This window comes from Chaetodon trifascialis, chromosome 22, assembly GCF_039877785.1.
Source record: "Chaetodon trifascialis isolate fChaTrf1 chromosome 22, fChaTrf1.hap1, whole genome shotgun sequence".
Classification (NCBI taxonomy): Eukaryota; Metazoa; Chordata; class Actinopteri; order Chaetodontiformes; family Chaetodontidae; genus Chaetodon; species Chaetodon trifascialis.
In genome coordinates this window covers 16,717,608-16,732,586 of record NC_092077.1, presented here as the reverse complement: position 1 = coordinate 16,732,586, position 14,979 = coordinate 16,717,608, and the positions used below count along the sequence as shown (strand labels likewise).

General features: G+C 42.6%; 1 protein-coding gene across 2 annotated transcripts in view; it reads right to left on the bottom strand.

Annotated features, from left to right (window-relative positions):
* lin7a (lin-7 homolog A (C. elegans)) overlaps window positions 1–14,706 on the bottom strand; it is a 33,469-nt gene extending 18,763 nt beyond the window's left edge. The window contains exons 1-2 of one of the 2 annotated variants that reach the window (XM_070991990.1): window positions 14,471–14,706; window positions 1,649–1,767 (exon numbers count right to left, since the gene is read on the bottom strand). In XM_070991990.1, the coding sequence (XP_070848091.1) occupies window positions 1,649–1,767; window positions 14,471–14,507 (156 nt within the window). In that variant the 5' untranslated portion in view covers window positions 14,508–14,706. The remainder of the gene's footprint in view (window positions 1–1,648; window positions 1,768–14,470) is intronic. The other variant, XM_070991989.1, reaches the window with a different exon arrangement.
* Window positions 14,707–14,979: the final 273 nt, after the last annotated feature.

The following is a 14,979-nucleotide window of genomic DNA, read 5'->3' as shown; positions in this document are numbered from 1 at the left end:
AGATATTGCTTTTATTGCCATAATTCCCCCCAACATACTATTTTCTTTAGCATCACTGTATACTATAACATAATCAGGGAGTGTTTCACCTGCAGTATCATTAAATCACAGCACAACTATAGTGCATGAACAGCTTTTAGCATTGCAATAGCAGGCGGCTGCACCAGCTAGACACAAAGTCAATGCTAAATGCTACATGAATAAAAGTGACTTTGTATCTATGTAAATCACTTGCTGTGCGGCTAATTATACTATAAACTAAATCGGCCGTGACCAAAAGTGTTGCAGAGACTGAAGTTTTCATCCTGTGCAGCATTCTGGTGCTGAGGGAATAGGCAGCACACATCTAACAGAAAGGATAAATACGCTAGCTTGTGCTATGCTTTTGTCTTTTTCATATCGTCTCATTATTTAGCCGGCACATTGATGTTTACTTCCCAAGGTCGTCCCTGTAATAATACCACCATCACCAAAAGCCTCTTGAAAAGTTCTGTCTCGGTATAAAAGAGTCTGCCAGAGTCAATAGTTTAACAATGTTGAGTTTTTGTAACAAGCGAAACAAAAAATGCGACATAAAGTTCCTCTTAAATGCGCTGCAAAACACTTTGAAAGAAAGATCTGTTTCTCTCCAGTTTGTATTTCTCTAAGACTCTTTTCAAATAATAGAAGGCTGAAAATATGGTATTACTCTAATGAGGCATTCATCCCATTTCTCAAAGTGTGTTCAGATGTGAGCCAAATTTAAGAGGCAGCATGATTAGATAGAAAGTCGATAGAAAGATGTGAATGGGTGCAAATAAAAACAGATTCGCCTGTGGCAAATGTCTATACGAGCTGAAAATGGTTCAACTTGAGTGAAGAATGTGTGATTATTCTTGAACTTTATGAATCTACTTTATATTGGAGGTGCTGGAGGGAAATGAGAGACACAGCTGGAGGTCCTGGTGAGCACAGGCACGCCCCCGGACACACAGTCAGTGAATACATTGTTAGCTAGTTTATAGTCAACATCTGTACAGCTGCTACACTGGCTGAAAGACCAGTGGCCAAATTCAGCTGAATAATGCAAGAAATTCACTTTACTTTAAGGACTGCAAACAAAGCTATGATATGCTGCCAGTGTAAACCAACAAAGAATATTTTCCTCAGGCTCCTCCTGAAACATGAGTCTTTCTACTCGTTCAGACATGACAGAAGGTAATAAAGCATGACTTAACACAGGCTCATGCAAGGTATGAGCTTTAAATCGGCTTATAATGAAACTCCCCTGCAAAGTTTAATCTAAGTTACAACCAACTGTTGTCTAGTATCTCTCATCCACGTCTTTTCTTACAGAAAGTGAAGTCCACTCTCCTGGCTTGTTTGGAATAAACAGAAAAAGTGGGTCTTGAGATGGACAACGCAGCAAATGGGATTTAACAGGTGAAAGAGCAGCAACTTCATCAACAGCATCTCCGAGGAAACAACATCCCATCACCGAGCACAATGATTGAGTGGAAGAGCAAGAGCACAATAGCAAGGACTGCAAGCATGAGAAAGGTCATAAAAATAAAAAAAATAAACAGTCTTACCGAGGAAAAGGAATGAAAAGACATGAGTCACGTTGGTGTTCACAGGCCAGCGGTTCCCTCCCCTGACAGTGACTCACCTCTCTGATGGCTGTGCAGAACTCGCTCTGCAGGACCTTCTTCAGAGACTGGAGCTTGTGACCGGGGACGTCACCCGACTCCTGCAGCTTCTCCAGCAGCTCGATAGCCCTGGCAACATCTGGCAGGACAGAATGGGTGTGAGTATAAGTGTGCGGGTACTCATGCCAAGGGGACAGAGTGGAAAAAAATGCCCCATTCAATTACATTAACAGCACAGCCATGCGAAAGGCGGTGGAGCGAATCAATGGGTGGGATAATGGAAATAGACTTAGTCAAGGCCAGCTGGGGCAAGAAAGATAGAATAGAAGTCCCGTCCATGGGTCGTTTGCATTGGCTCAGCTCTATGCATAAGAATAAAGGATAGAGGGAGTAAGTCAGGCACTCATTTGTTCAAAGGTAACACTGCCTGGTAAGAGTAGGCACCTGAGGGCATTACAAAGCATTTACACTAAACCGTAAGCCTTAACTTAGAGCTGTGACTCTGGGGTCTACTGAGCTCTCCTCCCATAATTAGCCTGAGCCGAATGAGTCCGTCAGCTTGGCTGATTAATTTCTTGCCCTCTGAAACTGGCAGGCCAAATAGAGATACATAATGGAAGCAGAGGGAAGTGATTTGGTAGTCAATCACTGGACTCAATAACATGTTTTATTCAGTGTGTGTGACCTGTGACCACACAAAGAGAGGTGACTGGTACAGTTTCACGGTGGAGCTCCGGAGTTTCCCTGAGTTCTAGTTTCACCTCAAAATACGTTGGTTTATTATCAACAGATTTAATTGTCTATCAGGATAATTTGATTGAACAATTAATTATTTTGTCTCCCCAGACAGATGAGATTTTTTCAAATTTTTGCTCTTTAAGCATGCATTGATAGATATCTTGTCCACATTGGAGCAAAGTAAGAAGCTGCAAACACAGTGTTGACACATTAATCACCATATATTGATATGGTGAACATGCTAGCAAAGCAAAATTACTCTTCTGTCCATTTAACAAATGTAATTCCACTATTTCCTCTCCTTTTAGCTCCTATTTTAGTCTCCACCAGCTCCTGAGGGAGATATCTGGCTCTTCATCTGCTGTTAGCTAACTTTGCCTGCCGTTTGTTGCAGGGCAGGGTTAGGGTTAAAGCGGGTTTTTAAAGCTTTTTGCTGAAGACGGTAAAGTTGTGGGCCTTAAAGCAAAAGCAAGGACCTGAAAGATGTTAAGACAGCCCAGAGAGCCGGGGTGAACTGCAGAATTAGACAATAAATCCATTGTTAATGTAAAAATATTGATAAGAGCAGCTTCAAAGAGCCGCAAAGTTAACTCTCTGACTGCTTTGAAACGTATCCTGCTTAGATCTATTCCACAGTTTATGAATTTCTCATTTTATTGAACATTATTTTCCAAACAGAACGCTCACACCTTGTTCGAATGGCGGCCTACGGTCCTGGTTTAGATTCATGTCACCCCACCAAGCAACAACAACAACAACAGCATCTTTTTTGCAAGACCTTCCACAGCTCCATCCACGCTTGGTTGCCCAACATGGATTGATCAATACAAAACAGTCCCACACACATTCTCCAGATTACTCTACATCTGTTCTGCATCGGCCTCACATGGCTGTGCATCATGTGTGTGCAGCGAAATGGGATGAAGAAATTGACAACGCAGTCTAGTATTGCAAATCGTGCCGATACTAGTCGATTAAACAACAGTGCAGCCACATGGAGATCCGCTGTTCTCAGTTTTATATCGTAGCAAACTGAATGTACACATCACATAATAATTGCTGGTTGCAGCCCTAATCTGAGGGGATTCATGTTATGTCAAGGAAAGAATATATACTATTAGAAAATAAAGTGTCATCATAACAAGCAGTGAAGCAAACACAAACTGACTAATCAGTTTCTCCACACAGTCATCTTACTTCAAGGCTGTGCCAGAGTCTCTTTTCACAGCGATAAACAGAAACTGAGGCATGACACACACACACACACGGGCACACACACTGATATTGAATTCTGGGAATATAGAGTAACTCAATAAAGCAGACGGCAGACAGAGGGGCTTTTACTGTTTGCAGACCTTCGGGAGACAAGAAAAGAAGTAATCTCGAGCTCCGGCTGTGTGAATACTGCATGAGGCCATAAAAAGGAAACGTGAAACACGCTAAGATTTTACCCTTTATTGCATTTCACCTTTATGCTACATATGGAGACAATGGGCACGCCTCACGGAAATCAAATGCCTGTTTCTATTTCAAGCGCCCTCTAATAAAGCACTGAGGATTATATTGATCTGCTTGAAATTGCAGGCTCAGTTCGCATCGAGGCGGGTTGCAGCTCACGAGAACTAGTCCAGTGAGAGTTGTATTGGCAGATGAAAGCTGGTAATGGGGCGAGTCGTCGGAATAATGCTATTCAGCCATTAATCAATCAATTCTATTCAACAGTCTCATGAAAAAGCAGGTTTGTGTATATAAATTAGACACAATGTTAATTTAACATTTCTTCGGATTTATTTTGTCCAACCAGCTGTTGCTGTCGGTGTGCTGCTGCCAGATGCAGTCCCAAAACCTGCTTGTCATTCTCCAACTGACCTTTCACTCAGCTGCCTCCCCCTTAGTTACTGTTTCTACAGCTTTCTTGCACAACATAGACTATAATGCAATTTTCAGTGACAATGCTGCATTGATTTCATTCAGACTTCATGTCCAGCCAGCAACTATTTGGATTTTTTTGTTAAAATGAATGATGATAGTGATAGCTAGCTAATACAGATCACATTGGCCTCAGATCACATTATTTAATACTTCCAGCTGACTTGTGTTACGTGCGCTCTAAATAACTAATTATATTGGCTTTGGAATTAAAGACAGGTTACGACAGCAGCCGGTAAGGTGGTTAGCAGATATCACTCAATCCCTGCATTTCAGCTCTGGAGTTTTGGTTTTGAGTGAAAACAGACACCACCCTCCAAAGTCTTCAAGTACAACTCTTAACACAGTGTCGCACACACTGCTTCAGTAAAAGATCAACCTTGCACCCAGCAGTTAAAAAGAAGCTTTTTTTATTTGATTCGGGCGAACTGACTTCCAATGACAAACATGAAAAACATATGTTTCTATCCATGCAATGCCACCTGCCTGCTCACTGATTTACTCAAACCTGCAAAAACTGATGTTTTTTACCACCTGGAGGCAGCTGAAACAAGTCGGGAAACCCAGTACAATTACTGCTCTGCTTTTGGTCTCCACCTGCTCCTGAGGGAAATATCCTGCTCTTTAGCTGCTAAATGCTCCACTATGTTCACCAGTTAGTCTCTCTCGGTGCTGAGCAGCTTGAACAGTGGCTTTTTAGAGCCTTTCCACAGAAAACACCAGCCTTGTATGGATGAAAAGCAAATTTATGAACGGGACAGCTAAAGAATGAGCTGAAATTCCCTTTAAAGCCCCATAAAGCCGCAGATTCAGGTGATAATTCTCTGTAGTTCCTCACTACAAGCATTGAAACTTTTGTTTTCACATTGTCATATGATGCAGTGTAAAATACTGGCAGCAGCTCCTTTAACTACTTTCTGAAAAATAAATGCACCGTATGGGATTTCAAAGATCTGATATTCTGCTAAGTACGCCATATTAATACATTCTATCAAGGTGAACGGGTCAATTTTTTCCTCCTGTGCCTGAATATCAAAAAACACTGATTCTGAATAGCTTGTAATGAGCTGGTACACATCCAAGCAGCAAGGGCATCTGTCTCTGAGGTTTATGAGCATTTCTTTCTCATTAAATAGAGGTCAAGGGCCATCCAGGAAAGATTTTCCCCCTCTCTGCCGTTATTTGCTTTCACATGCTCATTAGCACCATTTTCGTTATCCACATCAAGGACGTGACGAGGCGTTCGGATCTTAACTTCAAAGATTGATATTGCAGTCATTTCTGGTGGTGCTTTCATCTCACTAACCAGAAGTGATGCCTGCCCATTTCCTGATGTAATCTTTCTCACTTGAATTAGGGTAATTTTCCATAAACTTTGCATCAAACACATGAGTTCAAATTCAGTGGAAGTTTCCAATGTTACCTCTACTGACTGACAGCTCCTGTCTATATATGTCCTGTCGCAGTTTTATCTAAATGCAGCAGCACATGGATGCAGAAAAAGTGATTACAGGACAATGTCATTGCAGGTTTCCACACAAAAATGAGTGGTAATAAGAGGTGATCATATATGAGCAGCTCAGAGGTAATGAAATGTCTGCTGGTACTGTGTTGGCACATTTTCCCTTTTCTGTTTCCATGTCGAATCTCACACAGAAACTATGTCTGGGAAGATTTTCTGCTTTGCTGTCACAGCATTTTTGGTACTGTTGTGCACATGACTGCTGGATTATTTCTAGCACATAATACAGAGCAAAAAAAAAAAGAAAGTCTTCCTTTTGTTTGTGTCTTCAACTCAAATGAACCACATGGATTTAGGCAAAAATGTCTCATGGGTGCACATCAGTACCCTGAGCTCTGCATGCTTGATGTAAAAGTGGGACATCAGATGGGGTGTAAAAACCCAGGGGAACAGGGGAGGCATCCAAGGATGATTCTGTTACATGACAAAGCAGCTGAGATGACTGCAGGGAACCACAGTTACATCACATTAATGGGAAATGATTCCCCCCATCAGATGTGCAGCGAAATGACATATTACATTACCCAACAGTCTAGGGTGAGACGGGGGGAAAAGCACCTGGCATGACCCTGTGCACTCTGACAACACTGACATAACCGTGTTGAGTTACCACACGCATCTCGTGTTGTACCTTCAGCTGAGAAAAGACAGAAGAAGTGAAGCACAGTAACACCAAGCATGTGCACAACACCCACATGGTGTGCTTGTTACATATATGCATGCAGTCTATGAATAACTTCGGCCGGAGGGTAATACAGCCAACATGATACCTTCCCATGACTTATCGGCTCTGCTACGTGCTAACATGCATGCTAGGTTTGACACTTTTACAGCATGTCGTAAATAAATAATAAACAGCATATCAAGCCACGCATTGCTGCTTTCAAAATACTTTATAGGAAAACTTCCACTCCAAATAGTCAGCTGCTTTACATTATTTTTCCTTTTCCATGCAAAAAACACACAGTGATCTTATGCTATTGATTAATGTAACTCTGGATCATCCTGCATAATGAGTGCTTTTACTTCTGGTAGTTTTCTCTGCGCCTACTTCTGTACTTCTGCTGTTTGTGATCATTTAGTACAAATCCTTCATCGGCTTTCAGTGCCATCATGTTATGTCTCTTAAATCCTGTTCAAAGTTTAATAAAAGGAACAAAATGTGTTACTGAAGGTTATACAAGTGAGCACAGTTCATTGCGGTGAGATCAAGTGACCTCTCATACATTTGCCATAGTCTCATGTAGACAAACTTGATGTTGAAATCATAATATTATCTCAGCCATGTTGCCCAGCTCTTCAGTATTGCTACTTTAACTTGCATAACCTGAATTTTTGGCAGCTTGGCAGCAGTGGAAACAAGCTGCGAACACTGACATATCATTATGCTCACATGACCAGCTTGTTAGCATACAGTTGTTGTTGCACAAATCCAGCAGACACAGAGCAACATCAGTATTCACTTGGAGTCTCTGGCCACTTAATCAATGCAAGTTCCATAATCTCAGTCCTTTAATTCTGTTCTGTTTGGTCTCCACTAACTCCTGAGGGAAATATCTGGCTCTTCAGCTGCAAGCCACTGTGGTCACCAGCTAGCCGCTAACTTTGTTTGCCTGCGGTTCTGGAGCAGTGTGCAGTGGGTTTTCAAGTGTCCTGCTGCGTTTGTCAGAAGGTTGCGGGCTGTAAAAACTAAAACAACAAGCTGAAACAAGCTCCGCAGAGCTGAGGGAAAGGTCAGAGGTTAATTCTCTGATTGACATTTTTTCATATACATGCATCATTAATGTGAAAATATTGATTATGTACCTTTAACCTCTCTTACTGATCTACCAGCTCGTTTTTCCCATGTCATTCCACAGTCTGCAGTCCCTGCACTGAAGTAAGCTTCTGCTTTTCTTACCTGTTGTGTAACTCAGTCGAAGCATTCCAGCCTTCTTGTTCCCGCCTGCCTGATAGATCTGAACGCTTACGTCACCACCGCCAACGTCTAATCACTGTTTCACTAGAAACGCAGTGGAGGGAAATCAAGTTCCACTCTCAAGTGCTTCATCGTACAGTACTGGCTGTATTTCAAGCCAGAGACGGACAGTTTCACAGGATTCAGTGAGCCCAGATGTGTGCAACATCTGGATGAGTTTTGCATCAGCCACAATGGAAAGTATACGCTCAACTTCCAAGTTGACAACTGCAAGTCTGCCAAATTTAGCATATCTCTGAAGCAGACAGACTATGTGCAATTAGGTTATTCTCACTGTGTAGTCTGACTGATTCCTCTCCAAAGGGAAAGAAAAGGGAGCTGATGCTGCTGTGGGTTTTTTTTTTTTTTTAAAGAACAGTGACACAAGAAAAAAGTATCTCTCTCATTATCTGCCAGAAAAAGCTTAAAAAACCCACTGAGGTACCACAATGTTGCACAATCATGAGCTGTGATTACAGAGACGTTTGATATCTTATAGAGTTATAACACCAGTCAAAATAACTTGTGCATACGCTGCGTCAGTGCAGTGCAGCGGTGCCATATTAAGCAGAGTGATAACGCCAGCAGAGATCCTGTCAGGAGTTAATTTCCCTCTGCTATACTTAGGACGAGGGTATTCTCGTTAGTCATACTTAATGACTAAATTAGCTAAGTTCAATGCAAGTTTTTTAATTACGCGACTGTCAAGACTTCGCAATTAGTTGGACCGAACAAAGCATCCATTGTGTGTTGATGATGGACTCCCAATATTTATTCATTATTAAACTGCCAAAAACCAATGTTAAATGTAGCATTAAAGTCTCGAAAAGCTTCAAAAAACCTGTGCCCTGCAGGTTTTACTGCTGGCTCTTCCCTCCACTTACATGCTCTCATCAATTTCAAGGGTGTTCTCGCTCTTCAAACAGAATTAAAATACTGGCTAATAGACTGTTTCATTTTCCAAGAAGTTTCATGCAATATTCCTTTTCGTTTACACATCAAACCGCAAGATCCTGAATGAATGTGTGAAGGACCAGGGGGCCTGTGGTCTCTTCAGGCAGGATTGTGTTTACTGTGTTTGGAAGTAGAGTGGGAAGCAATCTCTGAGCCCATCGGTTATCGTCTGACAGGAACTTAGCCAGCGTCGCCGGCGTTTTGGGGCTTCGAGTGCAGCCAGTGGATACCCAGCTAACAAATAATGGATATCTGGGCCAAGACTTCCTCCTCTGTGCTCCAGTGCTTGTTGACAGTCTGATTATCTTGACGTTTTGGGTAATCTCTATAAACAGAAAGCTGAATATGAATGGAGGTCAATTACAAAAAAGCTAATAAAAAGCTAAATCAATGCGCTCCGCCTCTTTTGCTCCCCACCCCACCTTTACCTGCAACCAAAGCGTGATTGGTCAACACTAAACGGACTACAAACAGAAACCAGAACTGTTTATGGAGATTAAGTGGGAAGCAATTGCAAAATCTGTCACGATTCCTGGTTTATGAGTCATGGTGTTTCTACTTTTTGTTGTGACGTCCAACTGCATTATTCACACGGTTCGTAATCACTTGAATGCCAAACGTATAGTGTACTTGACTTGCCATGTCGAAAATATCACCTCGTGACATCAATTTCAAGGCAGCGTTTCAACACGGATGGGCCTACGGGGCCGCGGGCAAAACATTCAACATTAATAGGCCTCAACAACTTCTGTTACGATTGCTACAAGTTTTCACCACACAAAGACAACACGAAGGAAGAGAAGCGGGAACAAAAGATGAAGCTGTTTGTTGTTCTGTGTGTTTTCAGATGGAGTGAAAGGGAATTGGAACAGACAAACACGAGAACACTTAACATAAATGTGATAATGGTGCGCTTATTGAGCTGTTTTGTTGTCTGGTACTGTATTTTGTCATTTAAAAAACAGGATTTTTGCAGATTCTGAACAGTGTATGAACGAGTCGAGGGCAACGATCATATCCTAGAGTCAGTCTCTGAACCAGCGACCATTTCGAATCCCTAATTTCAACAACAATTAACAACATTTTGGAGTTTCTCCACTAACACTGGCATAAACACACCAGAACATAATGCTCTAATGTTTCTCTTCTTGGAAAAACACTCAGCTACATGGATTGAATGCAGCAAGAAGTTATCCCACGTCTGCCTCTCTCTGGAGGTTGTAGAAAGGCCTTCTCATCGACCAAGTTAGAAAAAAATGGAAAAACAGAAAAAGCTGAACAAAATCGTTCATGGAAGGAACTGAAAAGATGGAAAGATTATTGGATTATTATCACTTTTTAACAAAAGTGTATTTATATTTCTTGACAGGTCACAGTTTGAATAAGCCATGTGATGCTCTAACAACCATGATGACGATGATGATGAACCATGATTGTCTGTGTGGCACCGCACTCTGGAAACTCATTTCCCTGAGCTCCTCTAACATCAGGCTGTGACTAAAAAAGGTCATCCTCATCATTCGCTGATTAGAGAAAAGGCACAGAGCTGAACAAAGCCACAGTGACACGTAATGAAGGCTTCAACGCTCCACAAGGCTTCACAGCATTGTTGTGGGGATGTGTTCGCACTGGGCAGCGCTCCAGTTTTCTGGTATAATTAGTCAATTTATAATAGAGGCAGAACTGAGTGTAATTCATTTTCAGTACTTAGAAGTGTCATTTTGACAAAACTGCACCGATGTAAATAAACACGTCCACATCAGAGGCTGAGCTCATTAAACCACGCGGCCGGGATTCAATCTCTGAAACCTGAAGATCCTATTTTTCAAATTCTGGCTTTGATTATTGATTCAAATGTCACTCGGCAGATGGCAGAAAAGGCTTAAATGACCTTTCTCTGACTCCACTCCTACCTTTGTACCCTGAGAGATGCTATCTGGGTGCCCTGCATGCTAGAATGAAACGTCCTGAAAAGGCCTTGCCATCTGCCGCCGCCACTTTGACCTGAGTGTCCTTGGTGCCCTTGGCTACTCTGCTGCTAATTCTGCCCATTAAAACTGAAATAATCACACTCAGAATGAGTAAAATGGGACGGCAGGGTTTTACTAAACAAGTCCTGTGCCCATGCCAGGAGAATTAGCTCTAATTTGCCCTACTGCGACGATCCCTTCAAAGCAGGACAAATAAATCACTCCTTGAGGGCTAATGGCTCCTGCAGGAGCCTGTGGTGAGAGCAGAGAGTGAAACACTGCGCTTATTGTCTTCCTCATCCTTGCTAATTACTGGACAGTGTCCCTCAAAGCCTCTAAGAACCTTATTTCTGTATTAAAAGGACGTGCGCTGAGATATAACCAGCTATGAGTGACGTCAGCCTGTCAGCAGCCCTCTAATCCTTCAAATTGCTCGTGTGACTGAGAGCATGTGATGGGAATAAGGTCTGGCCTCAAATCACTGAACTCGCTGTGATCTCTCTGAGGGAAAACAAGGACTAGGGCAGTAGAGTGCTGCAGTTATTCCTCCCAGTCTGTTCAGACAGGAGGCTGTAAACAGCGCAGCACTGTTAAACTAACCAAACCTCGCCACATAGTGAAGAAAAGCAACAGAAGTCAGACTCGAAGGACTAAAGGCTTCTTTCTGGAGTCACTGTTGTGAAGTGATGTTCGACAGCCTCACAGGGACAAATGAACTGAAACCACTTTCTCAAAAGAGGAGCTCGCGTCTGTAGACGAGAGTGCGATGCAGCTACAAGGCGTTCTCTTCTGTGTAAAGAGCACGACCCAACCCTTTCCCTCAAATTGAAAATCTATTGCTTTCAAGCCCTTCCTAAGGTACCAGCTCGCTATCGCTCCATCTTTCTACCTGTATAACCAACAGCTGAAGGCAGCACGTTTGCAGCTGCATTTTTGGGTTATCAAAGGTCATTCTGGGAAATGCAGGAAGTCACGAACTGAAGCGGAGGCACTGTAGATAACGTCAATCTTTTATCATCAAGGGCTGATAACACCTGCTGTAAGTGGAGGCAGACAGTTCTTCAATTATGGGATGGAGATATACAGGATATGAGTCTGATATCAGCTGTTAATATATGCCATGCATTTTATTCACAGTAGTCAATTCTCATTTAAGGTGGCTAATTCCTATCAAGTGGGGTTTTTAGACATGCTAGCACTGTGATTCAAAGGATGCGATCATTGATCTGTTGGTCGCTCCATCACTTTCAGTTCAGACTGAAACTCTTTAACATCTTTTGAAAGCGTTAAATTTGGTAGAGACATTCATGGTCCTCAGAAATGATCAAACACCGTCATCAGGTCGAAAATTATTTGTTGAATAATTTGGGTTAAGAGTTAAACCTTTGGCCGCTTTACTTTGTGTTTACTGCTAATTAGCATGTGCTAGCATGCTAACACTGTAAACAAAGAGGGTGAACATTGTGAGCGATACACCCGCTAAACATCAACATGTTAGCATTTTCGCTGAGAGCATGTTGCATGCTAGCATTAGCATGTAGCTCACAGCTATGCAGCTAGCTTCAGAGCTTTGTTTTGCTGTGGTTGTAATCATTACACACAGATGATTTGGCAAAGGGGTCCGTGCCGAAACTAGTGTCTCTACCATTTTTTAAATTCCTTGACTGACTGAGATACACCAACAATAACCTCTGCTCTCATTTTTCATATCAAATAGAGCGTCATCTCTGGGCCTGTATGTACTTAAATGCCAGCTCTACAGAGATTGCGGACTGTTTTTATGAAACATTCAAGGAGGTTCAAACCCATTGTTCTATATAGGGTGCTGGTGCTTGCTTATCACAGTCATTTCCTCCGACAATAACAGGAAGGGCAGTGATGTAAGATCTTTTCATCCTGCTGTGACCCAACGAGCCAAGTGGGAGCTTTGGAAATGAACATCTCTGCCGGTTTCCTCCCTGCGTGTGTTTGACACACTCAGCAACTCGGCGGCAAAAGCCGACTCCCAACACGAGGCGAGACTGCCTTTTCATTAGCAATTATAGTGTTTTCTCCAAAGTGGCAGCAGCTGAAATAAGAGAGTCTGTAATGTTGCCTCTCTCTCTGACGGATCCTGTGTGAAACTATCATTACTACTCCTCGTGCCATTACAGCTGCCAGCCGCTGACTGGCCCTATTCATGCCACAGCATGTGAGTATGGATCAGCTCGCCTTCGTACAGGCTGAGGTCACGTCTGAATCTCCGTCCCAACAGAAGTTCAGACAAGGCTGAATGCTGACATTTTCCCAAGATGGTAAAATCAGAACAGCTAAGCCCTTTTCTATAATTCTATAGGACGAGTGGCTTGAAAAACTGTGGGTTATAGTGTTTATCTACCAGGTGCAACCTCATAGACTCATTTCATTAACTCTGCATGGCATGGCACTCCTGCACCCTGCAGACTGTGCATCAGTGAGGCTTCACTGCCCACAAACATGAAGCTTTAGTGAAGAACAAATTGCAATCGAGCACATGGACAAAAATCTAATTCCTTACAGCAGAAAACGATCAGTTGCGGCTAATTACTCGGATTCTGCCTAACAAGTGACATCAGTCAGATTAATTTCTGCATAATAATTTATGCTCCCACCAGATAACGTGTATTAATAATCGCCTCCTGTGGCTTGGAAGCGACTAGGGAGCCGATGCTAGCTTTACTTGGCACCAATGAAACAGCCAAGGTGTCTCCTTTCTCTATATTTGACAGCACCCAATTCCCATGCAAGCTTTCTGCAATATTAGATTTCACGAGCTGAGATGCATTTGGTCTGAACGTAAGACTGGGATCTTTCTCAGTTATTATAGTTAAAAATAGACACTTAGAGCAAGAAAGAGATTTAAAGTGAGGATGCACTTCTCAAGCTTGTATATAGGACATGTTGTATTTCTAAAAAAAAATATCCTCCCAGTGGTATTATTGTGATGTTATTAAAAGTATTTGTTGTAGCAAAGCAGCTCTTTTCTTTAAGAAGGGAAATTAAACAAATGCTAATCGTGCAAAATTTCCTCCTGCAGGCATTGCCACCCTATGAATGAGAACAGGGGAAGCACAAATATGTGTTTAAGTCACATGGTCTACAATTACATACGCTGCCTCAGCTCTTAGTAAACACTACCTGTGGTGCATTAGCCAAACAGGCTGGGTAACATAATCAGAAAACATCATTAGCCTTTGTGTGCAAGCTTGCATTCTGCATGTTTGCAAGCATAAAAAAGGCTGTTCATATTCCCCATGAGGACACCAGCCTGCCTGTTTTGCACCTGTCCAATTGAAAGACAAAAGTTGTCTATCTAACAAAGTAGATTTCCGTGCCTCTTTGCAGAGGAAGCGCAAAAACCGAGCTGTAACAGGATAATATCACAGAGGAGGTTACATAATAAAAATGGGAATAAACGAAAGGCGCTGCAAGCGGTGCGAGGGTATCCAATGTTCAAATAAATGACGGCGAATTAATGAATGTGCCCACGAAGACCCCGCAGTAATGTGACAGAAGAAACGAGCGCTCCGTCCAGCAAAACACACGCACGGAACAGACAGGCTGGACGCTTTTATTTTAGAACAGCCTGAGCTCACATTGCCTTGAAATACCGACCCGTTAGGATAATCTGAGGGAAATCCGAGTCGGGCGAAAACACCTGGATCAACCCCGGGTTGCCAGATCCTTGGAGAAGTTTTCAAAACGCGCAAAAAAAGCAGCCCTCTGATGGCAAGCAGACAGCCGAGCGCCTTACCTCGATCCAGAGAGAGCGGTTGGACCACTGTCGCCATGACTGCTGTTTACTGGAGACTGGAGAGACTACAGGAGCTGCAGCATCACAGAGAGAGAGAGAGAGGGAAAGAGAGGGAGAGAGAGGGGAAGGGGGGGTTGGGAGTGGTTGGGAGGGGGATTAATCTGCCTCCATCCTCATCATATCTCATCACCTGGCATTGATTGCACAGGAGCAGCAGCTTTTCACATACACATACTAAGAAAAGAAAACCTCGTATGATAAGACAGAGTAGCTCACTGCTATGAAGGACAGGATTTTTAACAGGAGATTAAAATGCTCATCAGTTAAAAGTGAGGATGTTGCCGCTGAGTAGTTGTGTGGACGTCCATTCGTAGAACAGAAATAACAAATAAAAGGCTCATATCTGCTCAGGAGACTGATTTATGACCGGGGCACTACATGGCCAAAAGTATGTGGACGCCCGAGCATCACCACCACCTTTCCAGGCTTTCCATGAGATTTTGGAACAT